At 36.6% G+C, this 15,885-nt stretch overlaps 1 protein-coding gene across 5 annotated transcripts in view; it reads right to left on the bottom strand.

Moving 5' to 3' along the window:
- Window positions 1–15,885, bottom strand: part of EEA1 (early endosome antigen 1) — a 492,836-nt gene that overhangs the window by 3,845 nt on the left and 473,106 nt on the right. For all 5 annotated transcript variants that reach the window (XM_053226593.1, XM_053226594.1, XM_027071108.2 and 2 more), the window contains 7 exons: window positions 11,201–11,383; window positions 6,149–6,334; window positions 4,359–4,490; window positions 3,003–3,188; window positions 1,817–2,055; window positions 1,424–1,544; window positions 491–589 (listed from right to left, as the gene is read on the bottom strand). In XM_053226593.1, the coding sequence (XP_053082568.1) occupies window positions 491–589; window positions 1,424–1,544; window positions 1,817–2,055; window positions 3,003–3,188; window positions 4,359–4,490; window positions 6,149–6,334; window positions 11,201–11,383 (1,146 nt within the window). The remainder of the gene's footprint in view (window positions 1–490; window positions 590–1,423; window positions 1,545–1,816; window positions 2,056–3,002; window positions 3,189–4,358; window positions 4,491–6,148; window positions 6,335–11,200; window positions 11,384–15,885) is intronic.

Here is a 15,885-nt window from a genome sequence, read left to right on the forward strand (position 1 = left end):
CAAGAATTCTCAAAAGAACCTTCAGAGGCATTTAAAAAGTGATAATAAAGCACCTCGACCAGCTGAAAACCATTTCCATTTGCCAAGTGTTTCAGGCATAATTTCTTCAATAGGAATATAAACTTCACATGGTATTATTCAGAATAAATATTTTTTTCATCTCTGCTTTTTCTTTAAAATAACCCAATGATGACTAAAACATATGAGTTAAACACATAATGACTAAACATATGGCCCAGTGGTTCAGAAAATGACTATTCCAGAGAGTAACTGAGTAGGAAGGCAAGGACTATACTTAAAACTAAAATTGAAATACATATGCTGACCAGAAACTAGACTGCATAAAATTTAATTATTCTATGTTGTAAAGTTAACCAATAAATAGAAAAAATTTTTAAATCTGTCAAATACAAGACTTTGATGGTTAAAACATTAATTGATACTGAGAAATAAAATCCAGAACCACAGCAATATGAACAAAATCATTTACCCGTCTCACTGTTACTGAAAAGCCTTTCCCACAGGCCATGCAGTTTTGTACTTCATTGTCTTCCGCCCACTTCCTATTTAACGCTTGCGTGTGTTTGATCTATCAAAAAAAAAAAAAAAAAAAAAGGGGGTTGTCCATACATTATAATACTCAACATTTTAAAGAATGATGGATAATTTCTAATTTGGTGCCCAAGTTTCTCAAAATTTAGACTTACAGGCACCATGGGATAAAATTTTAAAAATCAGAAATACTTTGGTTGGCTTCCATTGTCAAAAGCTGCTATCCTTTTAAGTCTGAATGACAAATTAAGTCAAATTTTTACCCTCAAAGGCACCGGCAATTTCTAATCTTTGGTGATTTCCCACCCCTTCTAACCCTAATGATCAATCCTTCCTAAGTACCCTGAGCACATATTCAGATCACTTCTTTAACACATAGCAGCTCGTCTATTCCTTGATGTTCCTCAATTTTCCCAGAGCTGCCAATTCGTGAATGACAAGGCTTTCTAACTGATCCCTGGGGTCTCTCAGATTAATTCTTTATCACTTTTATTCAACTATCCATAACACCTACAACACTGCTATACAGATAGTAACCATTCAAAAGTTATTTATTAAATACAGGAGATTTTTTTTAAAGATTGAAAATACGCTGGGGTGCCTGGGTGGCTCAGGTGGTTAAACATCCGACACTTGGTTTTGGCTCAGGTCGTGTTCTTGCCATCTGTGAGATCAACCCCATGTCGGGCTCTGCGCTGATGGCGTGGAGCCTGCTTGGGATCCTGTCTCCCCCCTCTCTCTCTGCCCCTCCTTTACTCAGGTTCTCGCTCTCTCAAAACAAAAAACAAAAAATAAAAAAGATTGCAAATATGCTTTTCACTAAGAGTTAACTCTAGACTGAAAAACAGCCTCACATTACCAGATGACTTACTTGAAGGGATTGATTTTCTCTGCCCAGCTCCTGCACCGCTGCGGTCGTATTATCCAGCTTTCTTTGCAATTCTAGTACTTTGGTTTGAAGCTTTTCTATTTCACCTTCTCCTTTAAGACATCTAGAACAGATTGCAAAGCAATCATTAATTTTTTAAAAAAATTATCAAAGATCCTTCTAGAACAGAGATAAGAAACTACTTCGTAACCTCAAACAGAATACTTTAATTTCAACTATCTGATTGTTTTAAGAGTTAGTTTTTAAATGGCTGCATAAATACCTGCGGGGCCAATGTACTCTTCTCAAGACTCTTCTATTTAAAAAAATGTGGAAAAAGACAATCTTCTTGTCACTTAGAATGGAAACACACTAATTTTACTAGACATCAATCACCTTTCTAGTAGGGCTCTCCTTTCATCCTGATTATTCTGAACTGTGGCTTCTAATACTGCAATTTCACCCCGTAAGTCGTCCGTCTGTTTCTCGAGCTCGCCGACTCTACGTTGACTAGACTGCCACTCCTTCTTTACGGTGCCCAAGTTTTCATTTAATGCTGTAATCTGCATGGTAAGTTTAGCTTCATTTTCTTCATGCTTCTTCATTCCTATTTCTTTTTCTTTTATTTCGGAATGCTGAGAAAAGGAAGAACAGTGAGGAAAAAACCTATTCCTAAAGTAATGCAAAATAAATTTAAGTTAGCTATTGAACTTAAAATACTGACAACATAAGTAATACTACTTCTTCAGGAAAGAAGGCAGGAGAATGTATTCATCTCATACTAATAAAATTGATTCCACAAACATCTGTGTAATCTGAACTGGCTCAAAGGCCATAATGCTGAAATGAGAGTCAGCAAGCCTCTAAGAAGAACCACTAACATACAGCAATTTGAGGTTTTCGTTTTCCTCACTAGAACAGGGGAAGAACACATAGTTAGGGACAGCAAGGTGCCCTGGACACAAAGCTGGCATTTTCAGTCTCAAAATCCACATGCACCTTTTCTTCTATCAACCTGCCAAAAAGCCAATTCCAAGCCATTCAACTCACTGTGTGAACTTGAAATTGCAAATCTTCAACTAAAACGTTCAGCCCTCAAGTTATGTGGGGATATTTGGACTTAATTCAACAGAGGAAAGCCAGATGCTTCCCATTTTGGCATGCACAATTTAGGGAAGGAAAAGTAGACTTTGGCCATCAAAATTCCACACTGAAGTTTCCGTTCTCCCTTATCAACACTCACTTCGACCAAACAAATGAGTTTAACATCATCAGCATTCACGCCATTTACCTCAATCTACATAGCTGTGGATTTGTTTTTCTGGCACTAAAAGTGTGTTTATTTTTTATGAATTATGTTTCATTGAATTTTCACTTCTCTAAACCAAAATATAATTACAGACTAAAATATTTCCAATCACATATCAGCTATTTAAACAAATCAGGTCTCCTTTCTCAATCAAAAAGTAAAATGCTAGGTAAGAGCACTTAAATCCTAACTTCCAAGTAGAAAAATCCTCTCTTACTGGATTGACTTACAAAATCAATTACAAAACACACTCCCCACCATTAACTTACTGACCAGTTTAGCCTCCTTCTCAGTAAACTCTTTCTTCAGTTCATCTTCTTCCTTTTTCACCTGCTCTTTTAGCATTTGCTGGTTTCTCTTCTCCTGGTCAAGGGTTGTCTTCAGGGAATCTACTTTCCCTTGAAGCTCGAGTTTCTGCTGAATCAAAAGCTGTTTGGCATCCTTGAGATTTGTTACCTCCTATTGAAAAAGGCCGGAAGTAAATCATCCTTTACAGTGAATATTTCAAAATGTAGCTGAAATTTATACAACTTATCCTACAATATAAAAGAGTTTTAGCCTCTTCTCTTATGAGATTCTTAAAGTTCAGTATTTCAAACAACTGGTTAAAAAGACGCAAGATTATTTACTTCCTGCTCAACAATCATTTAAACCCAAGTGACAATTTACATGCACGTTTGGATGAAATTATGTGAAGAACCTCTACCCCTTATTTTCCCTTTTCTCACTTAGCAAGCATTTATTGGTCACCGCTGAGGCATCACACACTGTGTTAGGTTTTAAGGATGCAGATAAAGATTATATACATTACCTGCTTTAAGGAAGTCACAGTGTGTAAGAATATAATAACATAAAGAGGTAATAAATTTTAAAGCAAAATGGGAAGTATACTGATAGACATAAAAGGTGTTATTGAGAGCATTCAAGAGAGAATCTAACCTTTGAGAAAATGAATAACATTTTTACAAAGCAAATGATAGACAATTAGTTTCTTCAGCTGGCACCCTAGGTACACTTATGACAGGAAAAATGTTCCAAACAGAGTATTAAAAATTTTTAGGAAGAAAAACAACTGAAACAACAGAATCCCCTAAAAATCTTAATTCTAAACATAGGCATAGTTTTCTTTAATTTTTTTTAACATTTATTTTTGGAGAGACAGAGAGAGACAGAGCACAAGTGGGGTAGGGGCAGAGAGAGGCAGGGACACAGAATCCAAAGTAGGCTCCAGGCTCTGAGCTGTCAGCACAGAGCCCAAGGCGGGGCTCAAACCCATGAACCCTGAGATCAAGACCTGAGCCGAAGTCGGACACTTAACCGACTGAGCCACCCAGGCGCGCCAACATAGGCACAATTTTCTAAATCAACAGCTCTGTTGATTATCATCTCAACAAATCTAAACTTTTAGACCTACTTTGCTTTATTCACTAATCTGCAAACCAAAGGGACATAGTTTCAACACATGTATATGGATAACAGACAACACAGGGATGAGAGCAAGAGTATTTGTCAAAACAACAAAACTGCGTCTAGCACACAGTAGATTCTCAGTAAGATATATATACATAGTTTTTATTTAAATGACAATAATACAGGATAGAAGGAGGGACAATGATTATCTTAACATACCTTTATGCTTTCTTGCTTGTGGGACTTGAGTTCTTCACTCAATTTAGCAATTTCTTTTTCCTGTCTACACTTAATTTCCTCTATCTCTGCCAATTTAGACTTTTCATTTACTAGTTCTTTTTCTTTCAGTGACTGTAGAAAAATAATTTAAAAATAATTTTAAGTAAATACTTAGCTTAAAACTAACGTCATGAGAATAAATGCTACTAGGCATGACATGGTCTCTGCCCCTTTCTACCTAAGTTAACGTGAGCAAACTACTTACCTTCACTTGCCTCTGTGTCCTTATTTACACAATGTGAACAACTAATAAGATCTTCATAAGCATTAGTTACTGTTAATACTGTGAAATAGTGTCTAAGCAAGGAAAGAACACTATAAAATTCAGCCTATCGTTCTTATTCTTAATGCTATTATCATTATTACTATTATTACTATCAATGCCTTTATTTAAGGCGCCTAGCTAGTAGTGTGACATATTACCTAATTTAATATCAATACTAAATATAAATAGCTCTTTTTAATCCTCATGTGATAAGGAACAAAGATTTAGAGAATAAAGGTTTGGAGAAGTGAAATAATCTATTAGAGATACAGTCAAAATTACAACAGTTCTGACTGAGCTAAAGCCCTCGCAACAAAGGCCTATGAAACTATAGTTCTCTCAGAATTTTCTAAACCCAAGACACAAATCATGAATATCATACCAGCTTCAATACCTCTACCTCCCCACGAAAACATCCCTTAATTTTTTTAACTAAAAAGACTTTCAGGAATTGCACAATTAAGATACACCACAAACTTCTGGAATTGTATACTTCAGAATAATATCTTATCAGCTAATGGAAATATATTTCAACCATGAAACCAAAAATAAAGTGCTTCCTAGAATCTGAATTTCTCTTTCATATAGCATCTTAACTTTTAAACATAGTGGTCTTATAATACAAGGCTTTAACTTTATTTTTTTTAAGTTTACTTTTATTTATTTTGAGACAGAAAGAGTGAGAGAGAGAGAGAGAGAGAGAGAACGAGAATGGGGAAAGGGCAGAGAGAGAGGGAGAGACAGAATCCCAAGCAGGCTCTGCACTGTTAGCATCATGGGGCTCAAGCTCACAAACAGGGAGATCATGCCCTGAGCCAAAATCAAGAGTCAGACGCTTAACCAACTGAGTGACCCAGGTCCCAAGGCTTTCAACCATATAACTCAGCATCATTTATGTAAAATACACTCCCATTTCCCTAAGAAAAAGCTGGCTCTAAATTTTAAGAATTGTAAGAATAAGAGGAGCCTGGCTGGCTCAGTTGGAACAGCATGAGACTTTCGATCTGGGGGTTGTGAGTTTAAGCCCCATGTTGGGTGTAGAAATTACTAAAAGAAAAAAAAAAAAAGTAATAATAATAATAATAATTTTAAAAAAAGAATTATAAGCATAAGAAGTATTTCTAGATCTTTTAATCTCATTCACACATCTAAAGAATGTTATATAATAGTGGTGGAGCTACGATACCTGTTTCTAAATAACCAGGGGTCTACAATGTGAAAAAGATTTGTTTATAAAACTAAAAAGAGCAGTAAGAAAAATGAGTAGAAATGACAAGGGGGCTGTTAAGAAGTACTTCCCGGCATTAACATTCCAATTACCAGGGTGTTGTATCAGAAACTAGAAGTCCATCTAAGGAGAGCTATTGAAGTAAAGTGATGCCCATATCGGAGAAGAGGTTTGACTAGGTGATTTCTAAAGATACCGCAACTCTCAGATTCTAGATTCAGTCAGAAAATGAAATACCTTTTCTTTTTTAATATCTTGTAGCGTTTTACACTGCTCCTTCAACTGTTGCTCTTTCTTTGCTAAATCCTGCTCCAACGTAGCCGTGGAACTCTTCAGTTCTTGAATTAATTTATTTTGGTTTCCAATTTGATTTCTGTTTGAAATCAAGTCCTCCTGTGCTAGAGAAAGCTTCTCTTCTACAGACTTACAAAAAACAAACAAACAAAAAACCAATTTCCCCAAATTATTGTCTTTTTTTGTTGTTTTTAGCAAATTTCAACAGAAACATAACAGCATACGTATAGTAGAAAGCAATATACTGTAAAAGGATAGCTTGTTATGCCCTTTAGTAAGATCATGTAAAAGAGAAAGGACACTAGACCATTAACTCTCTTGCCTACGAAAAACATTTTAGTGTAAGATATTTAATAAAACTGAAGCAATTCCAAAACCTCTAGAAAGAGTAAGTACTACTAGCTAAGTGATATTAAGGAATATCAAATAAAAAGGGATCATATCGAACACACTTGTAATATATGAAAATATATACATATATGTCCCTTGACATGCTGAAATCCTCAATAAATAGTTTTTGTCTTGGGAAAAAAACAAAAAACAAAAACCAACAACTGTATTTCACATCCGCAAACCTGATCAAGTGAACCAAAAGAAGAAAGTCAACCAGATACATGGGGTTCTGTTTCTGAGAAGGCCATCGCCCCATCCTCTTCACTTCCCATCGATGTGGCAGAAACAGTGTTGTCAGTTAACAATGCCCACAGTTACTGACTGTTCTAAAGCCCAGATATTTTGAGAAGTCAAAGCTTATGAAAAAGGCAAGCTTTGTGGCCCCTTAGATTTCAGACTGGGGTAGATATGGTAACAGGTGAGTAGTGGAAACTGGCAGGGACCTTGCCACTCTCAGCTGCAACTGCAAAGAATCAGAAGGGAAGGCAATGAACTCCATGATGCTCTTCCACCATTTGGAAGAAGTTAATCTTTCTTATTCTGGAGATACAGTTCCTTTGAAAAGGAGGGAGAAGATCTAATTTGGGAAGGATCCCTGCTGGCTAGGCTTGACTATAGTAAGCATCCAATGGAAAAGAAATAAACAAATACTTTTTAAATGAAGACTGTAATTAAGGGGTTTCTCAAGGTTCCCTAAAGAGACAGTTTATTCCTTACAAATAAACCCAGTTCTGAAGTCTTTCTGATATCAATGAAGTTTGATTTCCAGTGGCTTCTAGAGAACACTAAAAATCCCAAGGCTTCTTTTTAAAGAATCCTAAAGTCATCTAGTCCTTTACTAACCAAGCTGTTAGCCATTAACTGAGTATACTGGTAAGGTAAAAGACAGTCCTTAACTTAAAGAAGCTGGCTATGTAGCCCGAAAAACAGAACCACCACATAAAATGGAAGCTGTACGTAGCAGAAGAGCACTTGCTATAATGCCAAACGCACAGAAAAACAGTGAGTGCGAGAACTTTCCCTGAAATGTGTTTATGTAAGGCTCCATGGTACATGTGGGAACTCACATAAGCATCACAAAGGGTGAGAGTGATTTCAAATAAAGATAATAAAATTTGACAAAGCCTAGCCCATATGGTCTATAGCAATTATTATCAGGTAACAGAGGTCCTGATCTAATACTAAAGAATACCAAGGCTTGCTAGAGCCTGAAATTCACAGCTCCCCCAATATCTGACCACAAGAATTCCAAACTGCCCATGGTTTAAATAATACTCAACAAAATTTTAAACTCCCAAGACCCAATGACTAAATCTTTAAAGTCAAGCTCAAAATCTGGGCTATGCTGACATACTGCTCTTGTCTCTGAATATTTGTCAATGCCATTCAGTGATACACTGCCATGTATTTTAAATATTCCTTTTGTCTTTCTTGTTATAGGCCATTTTATTTTCACCTACTCAGCATATCTTCCTTTGGGGAACTCCCCTCTCCCATTCAACAGTTTTGTGAGCCTATCTTTAACCCACTGACTCCCACTGGAACAAGCAAATCCCTGAGTAGATCAACTACCAATCTTGACCCTGAATACCACAATCAAATTACAGCAGTGTAGCTAAAAATTTCTGCAGTGTTTTCTGGTAGCTATTGTTTTTTGTCTGCTCCACAATTTTACTCTTCTTTCCAAATAAACTTTTAAAATGTTTGTTATTTTCTTGATGTCTGATTAAATGATATAAGGAAGAGTATAAAGATTTATATTTAATTCTAAACTTGTTATCCTAGAATTTTCACTTTACTCAGGGTGCAAAATGTACAGTTACATTCCACTTCTACCTTTCTTCGACAGCAAAGAATAGCACACAGCACAGCCGTTTTGAAATATAGTCAACAAACGCAAGTATTTCATAAATAATCCAGCAGATGGGGCTAAAAGCATGGATCAGGCCAGCCTGTTTTCCATTCTACTGGTATCTAGATGTACAATGTCAGCCCACAGATGGCAGCCTTGACTTAGGTAGGTGTCATGCTACAAAGTTCTCAACCTCTCCCCTTCTCTCTCACATGCAACAAGATCATTCATCACTGAAGCAGAAGAAAAATAATGGCTGATAACCATCTCTTATTCTGGTCCATAAATATCATTTCAAGTTCTCGAGGAATTCTTCATTTTTTTTTTTTTTTAAGCTTCCTAAGTAGTTCAGATACTTCTCATTTTGGAAACATTAATAATAGAATTTAGCAATATTCTATTTCATATTTAAAAATCCTAGTGATGATAAAAGAGTAAAGGGCTGTGAATCACAAGAACTGAGGTCTAATCATGGTTCTGTTATTGTGCAATTCTGGGTCTGTCACAAACCACACCAGGCCTCACTCAGTCTTGTCTGCAAAAGGAGGCTTTGGAATAGAGGACCTAGCCATGCCTCTTAACAATTGGAAAACTCCTCAGCAGGCTTGACTCTCTGCCCTTCTCTTTTTTCTCCATGCCTTTGATTTGTTTTCATGTATAAAATTATTAGTATACAACATAGCTTTCGAGCATAATAAAAACCATTGTTGGCTTAATGAAAGAATATTGATCAAAGATCTAAGTCCTGTCACCATGTAATGCTCTTGGGTAAATAATATATCTGTATGAAAAAAAGTGTGATTTCTATAGGACTTGTACAATCAATCATTAAGTTTCATCTCCTTGATCAGCTAAACACCCTTCTAATCCATCCATATTCCCCATCCTTACTGTTACTGCCCACACCGCCGTCGTGTGCACCCGGACCAAGTGCCGTCTCCTCTCTGGTCTCTACACTCAGCCCTGTTGCTCCATGATCCACTCCTTACTCTCAGCCAGTCACTGGCCCAACCTACAGATCTGAGCAAATCTTTTCTGTGGTTCCCTACTGCTTTTACAATAAAGCCCAAACTCTTCCACAGACCTTCCCTGACTTTTAATAGTGTTCTAAAGGGAAAAAAAAAAAAAAAAAGAAAGAAAGAAAAAAAGAAAAAGAATTTAAAGCTACTAAGGGAGCATAGCAAATAAGACATTTTCTAAATGTCAGGTGGTATTTTTTTTCTTATAACAACTGGGCACCATGAAAATTTTTTGACCCAAGTTTCCTATTTCTTTGTCAAATCATTAGTCACCCCTAGTTCCCTCAGTGCCCTTGCAGCCTGTCTGCATCCAGCCCTCCTGTTTCATCCTGTCTCTCTCATTAATCTCTTCTGCTCCATCCTCCTGAACTTTAAGCCCAGTTCTAGTCAATTCACACCTTGATTAATGGAATTTGTGGAGGAAGGGAGACAGCCTCTTCACTAATCTTCCTACATCTTGTTTCCTCGGGTCCAATCCAAGCTATCTATAAACCTCTTCCTGGTTAAGTTGTCCAAAGTACTGTCTTCTTCATTTTATTCCTCTGCTTAGACTCTTCGCCCCCTCTCCACCCCCAAATATAAACTCCAATCATCTTTGCTCCGCATCTAAGAAACCTCACAATTTGATCCCAATGTTTCCAAATTTATCCTCCAAACACAAACCAGCATGCTAGCAACTGGTAACTGTCTCCTGCCTTTGTTCGTTCCCTGCAGTACCTTTTCTCAAATGTGCCCCTGAGTGAAATGACCTTCCTCAGGACTCTCTATATATTCAAATTCTATATATCCTTGAGCACCTGTTCAAGTCCCACCTCCTTCAGAAAGCCTTCCTTATAACAGCCTATGATAAAATATAGACACAGTATATTTATGTTGTCTAAAAATATCCTGTGATTTTCAACAAAATTCTTCAATAATGTACTTTAAATTAACAAATTAAAAGAAACCAGAAAGGAAAGAAACAAAAAGCATAACATTTCATGATGACAAAAGAAAGAAAGAAAGAAAGAAAGAAAGAAAGAAAGAAAGAAAGAAAGAAAGAAAGAAAAGAAAAAATAAGAACTAGCTGAATCTTGTGGGAAAGAACACAAACGTTCCATTTATCTTAGGGAAATCATACTTTAATAACACTGCATAAAAATTATTTATCTTTTTTCCATATTCTTCATTTTAATAAACATGATACATTAATCAAATAGATGTCAAGAACAAACAATATATGTTTAGATAATTATTATTTTTTTTAATATATGAAATTTATTGTCAAATTGGTTTCCATACAACACCCAGTGCTCATCCCAAAAGTGTTTAGATAATTAGATTAAGGTTAAGCTTACTTTGAGCTATAATCTCCTAATTTTAATCATTAAGCATTCTGGTAGTCTTGGGAAGCTGACCAACATAAAAACTAAAGTCAAAGTTATCTTTTTACATTTATAAGAAGACAGCTTTAGATAAGCTAATAATGTAGCAATTAGTATATTTCCAAATAATTTTACTGTTATGGATGTTATTTTTAAATGCCCATATTTAACATATATCATATTTTGTTATAATATAAAACAATTTCATTATTAAAAAGCATATTACTACAAAAATAATAATTTAATAGAAAACAAGCATGATATTCCACAAATACTAACATTACCTTGTCTATCTGGTCTCAAATCAACCATTTAATGAATGCCTATAAACAACTTCCTAATATTTTTATGATATATTTTACTATACCTTAAGATCTTGCCTTGTGGCAAGAAGTTCAGATTCCTTCCCATAGAAATCAGATTGAAGCTGTTTTAGATTTTCCTGACTTTTTTCATAGGTATTTTGTAACACTGACATTTTCTCTTTCTCTGCTGCAAGTTCCTGGGCTGCTTGTGTTGACTGCTGCTGTAATTTATTCTCAAGCTCTGTCTGGAACACACAATAGTTATTTAGAACAGTATGCATATCACAAACCAGTTACAAATACAAAATGAAATCCACACAAGAAGATCCCTGAGAACAAATTAAACTGTATTTATGCCCTAAAAAACTTAAGAGATTTACAAAATACAAAATCCAACAAGTTCCAATTTAAAAACCAAAAAATGAAAAAGCATTACATACAGAAAAAAGCATTTCACTGGATAGTCCCAAGTATCAATGTCTCAGGAAACTGAGAGTAACAACCACATTCTGAAGGAAGATACAGTGCTAGATGCTTTAGAAGATGATATAATTTAAGGTTGAACTAAGGGAAATTTCTATAGGAAAGAAATAAAAAAGTCATTACTGCATTCATCATTTCTACTCCCTGAAATTCTAGAATAACTTAGGACATTTCTACAAGATCGTGTTTATTAACAACAAGGCAGAAAAAGAAATCTTGCAAAGATCTGACTCCTCTAAATGCTAAACTTGTCTTTAGTCTTTACGAAGACTCAGAAGATATACACAAATTATGACATAATTAAAATATATGTGTGCAGAGTATGAAAATAAGCACTGGCTTTTAAAATAAATACACTACCTCAGTGCAACTTCTGTTTAAATGACCAGTGACCCCCTTGTTCCAAAACCCACTATTCATGTCCTTGTCCACAGCTGACTTCACCTCCCAGCAGTACTTGAAACAGTTGATGATGTTCCCTCCTAGAAACATTCTTCAACCTGGTTTCCAGGGCACCTATCTCATTGGTCATTCCTTCTTAAATTTTTTTACTAGCTCCTCTTCTTCTGTTTAACCTCTCAATATTGTAGGATGCCAGGGTTCTGACCTTTTATTCCATATACAGTCTCTCTCTCTCTAGAAGATCTCAACTATATTCAACTATGGCTTTAAATATCATTTATTGACAACTGACTCCAGAATTTGTGTCTCTAGCCCCGATCTCTCTGCCTGAACTCTGGGCTCATTATAACTGAGTACTTCCCTGACCTCTCCACCTCAGTGACTGACAGAGATCTATCTCAAGCAGAACTCTTGATTCCTGACAGCAAGGCTGCTCATCAAAAAGCTTCTTTCCTCCAATAAATATGGTCATCTATCCACTTGCACAAGCCACAAATGTAGAGTTCTTTTTTTTTTTTTTTAAGGTTGATTTATTTTTGAGAGGGAGAAAAAGAGAGACAGAGTGTGAGTGGGGGAGGGGCAGAGAGCGAGGGAAACACAGAATCCGAAGCAGGCTCCAGGCTCTGAGCTGTCAGCACAGAGCCCGATGCGGGCTCGAACCTACAGGCCGAGAGATCATGACCTGGGCCAAAGTCGGCCGCCCAACCGACTGAGCCACCCAGATGCCCCTGTAGAGTTATTCTTGATTCCTCTTTCCATCACTTCTCATCATCTAATCTATCAGCAAGTCCTGATGACCCAAACTTCCAAAACAGATTTTCAAATCATCCACTTCTAACACTTTAATTCATTCTATCATCATGTACTGTCTGGACTATTGCAACCATTTTTCAATGTCTTCTCTGCTTGCTCCTTTATCTCTCTGTAGTTAGACTGCACCATTTTCTGCTCAAAATTCTCCAATCGATTCTAATTATCCTTAGAACAAAGTATATTATTCTCTGTTACCTTCTAATCTATAAATCTTCATGCATATGCTTTGGCCCTTATTTACTTCTCTGAGCTCATTTCATATTACTCTTCCTCTTTCCCACCACACTTAACCTACATTGGTCTTCTGTTTTTAGAAAATACCAAGTTTGTCATAGTTTAAGGTCTTTGCACTAGTTGTCCCCTTGGACCTTTGTATGGACAGCTCTTGCTTTTCAAGCTCAAATCTCTTCAGGGAAGCTTCTTTGGTCACCCAACATTTAGCAGGACTCAGTCCCATCACTGTCTTTCCCATCACCCTGTTTAGTTTCTTTCCCAGGAAAGTGTAAGCCCCACAAGAACAGGTCCCTTATCTGTTCATGACTATATCTCCAGAACCTGAAACTGTGCCATGGCATAATATAGGTGCCTAGTAATATTTCTTAAGGGAATGAATGGCAAATAGACTGGAGGTGGAAAAGCCTGGAATGACTCTTAAGAAGCTCTTATAATAGCCTGGTTAAGAGAACAAAATGGCCTGGACTAAGACTGTGACAGTGGGAAATGAGAAAAGGGAATGGATTCAAGAGAGTTAGGAGGGAGGTTGACAGGAGGTGTGCTAACTGCCGATGGAGGAAAGGGGGTTTGATCTCCCTGTATGTTATCTCAGAACACCCCATGTCACCTCCTTTTCATTCCCTCCAATTTAGATTCTTCATGATGAAGAACTCCTGTACGCCTTTCTTCATTTTGAAGACTATACTGCACTTATATATTTTCTTTTATAGAATACTATTTTTTTCTTTTTTTTTTTTTCCTTCCCACAAATCTAGTTTTCTTTCCCTTTCGTCACCTTCATGGCTCTCAACTAAGCCCTCTGCAAAGTCTCAGTAATGACCATAAAAGCCCTTTGGGTTCACACTTGGGCCTTCATTATCTTTACTCTGACAGGCTGATTCATTCATTTAAAAAAAATTATCAATGGCTTATTTGTCAAGACACACAGTTCTCTGACTTTGAGAAACTCAAATCTATTAGTGGGGAAGTCAAGTTAAAACAAAAACAAAACCAGACCAATGCAGCAGTTTGATAATTGCTTTAACAGACATACACCCAAACTTCCAAAGAAGGATACAGGAGGGTCAGTCATTTACAATTCATCCCTCACAAACCGACCAGTTTTTGCTCTAAAACAGGTCTGATCACACTCCTCCCTTCTTCAAAGTCTTTAATATTCCAATATTAAACTTGTAAAATGGAAACAACTATACAACATCTACTGTGATCTGACTTCACCTGATTCTTATTCTCCCTTATTCGCCTTATTCTCCCCTCGCTTCTTCACTTATCATGTACTCCAACAGCTAACCTTCTATAACAACATTTTCTAAGTCTTGCAAACTTTGCTAATACTGTTTTATCTCCTTGAAATATCTAAATTCCTCTTGTTTAACCTTTCACAATTATAATCATCTTCAAAGGCCCAGTGCAAATGCTAGTTCCTTAGAAAGCCAGTCAAAATTTCCATTAAGTTCTAATTTTTCTATTTCTGTTTAAGTTCTGGTTTCATTCTCCTTTATACATTAGGGTTTTTTTTTTCTCTTTACATATCTACTTCCTCATTAAATTACAAACTGGTTGAGAGTTGGGGGCCATATCTTATTCATTCTGAATTCCCATAACAGATTCCAAATAAAGTTGGTGCAGGGGCCAATGACTTATAACCTACTTGCAGAATTCTTGATCTTTGGCTCTCAAACAATCATTCCCAAAGTGTGTGTGTGTGTGTGTGTGTGTGTGTGTGTGTGTGTAGCCTCGCATTATGTAAGTGCACACACACACATATTTATACCCATTTAAACATTATCTTTGTTTTTCCTATTTCACTGTGGGCCAGTGATTAACTGTCACAGACCATCGCTGCATAGTCGACCATGCACACTGACACACTTAGATCATAGTTTGCTATATTTCCATTTAATAGCCAGGAACCACTTTGCTTCTGTACTGCACTGGGCACAGTAGCAGGCATTTTAAATACATTTTCTCAATCTTTACAACAACTCTATGATTCTATTTCATTTATCTCGGAAAGATAACCACTTCCCTGTGACCATAACCCTAAGGTGTGTCACATGAAACTTAAACTCAGATCTGACTAGCTACAACATATGTCCTTTCCATGCTATACTGCTTCTCAATAAAACCAAACCATACTTGCCTTTCAGTGATTCTCCAGTTAGTCTAAATTTATTTTTTTAAGTTTTATTTATTTTGAGAGAGAAAAAGAACAAGAAGTGGGGGGAGAGGTAGAGAGAAAGGAAAGAGAATCCCAAGCACTGCACTGAAAGTGCAGAGCCCAACATGGGGCTTGATCTCATGAATCGTGAGATCATGACCTGAGCTGAAATCAAGAGTCAGATGTTCAACTGACTAAGCCACCCAGGGGCACCTAGTTACTCTAAATTTAAAGTCTAATTTATAGCAACTGGCTAGCCATTCAAAATTCCCCCCAATTTAAAAAGTGTGCTCCTTATTTTAGCATCCATACACTACATAAATTAACTATATCCATGGCTGAATGCTTGTGTCTCCCCAAAAGTTCATGTTGAAGCCTAGATCCACAATGTGATAATATTTGGAAATAGGACCTTTTTTAAAAAAAAATTTTTAAGTTTATTTATTTATTTTGAGAGACAGAGAGAGAGCGTGCGCATGCGAGTACACACACATGCAGATGGGGGAGGGACAGACAAAGGGAGAGAGAATCCCAAGCAAGCTCCACACCGTCAGTGCAGAGCCAGAAGTGGTGCTCAGACTTATGAACCATGAGATCATGGTTTCCTGAGCTGAAATCAAGAGGCGGATGCTTAAGTGACTGAGCCCCCAGGTG

The sequence above is a fragment of the Acinonyx jubatus genome, chromosome B4, assembly GCF_027475565.1.
Source record: "Acinonyx jubatus isolate Ajub_Pintada_27869175 chromosome B4, VMU_Ajub_asm_v1.0, whole genome shotgun sequence".
NCBI lineage: Eukaryota > Metazoa > Chordata > Mammalia > Carnivora > Felidae > Acinonyx > Acinonyx jubatus.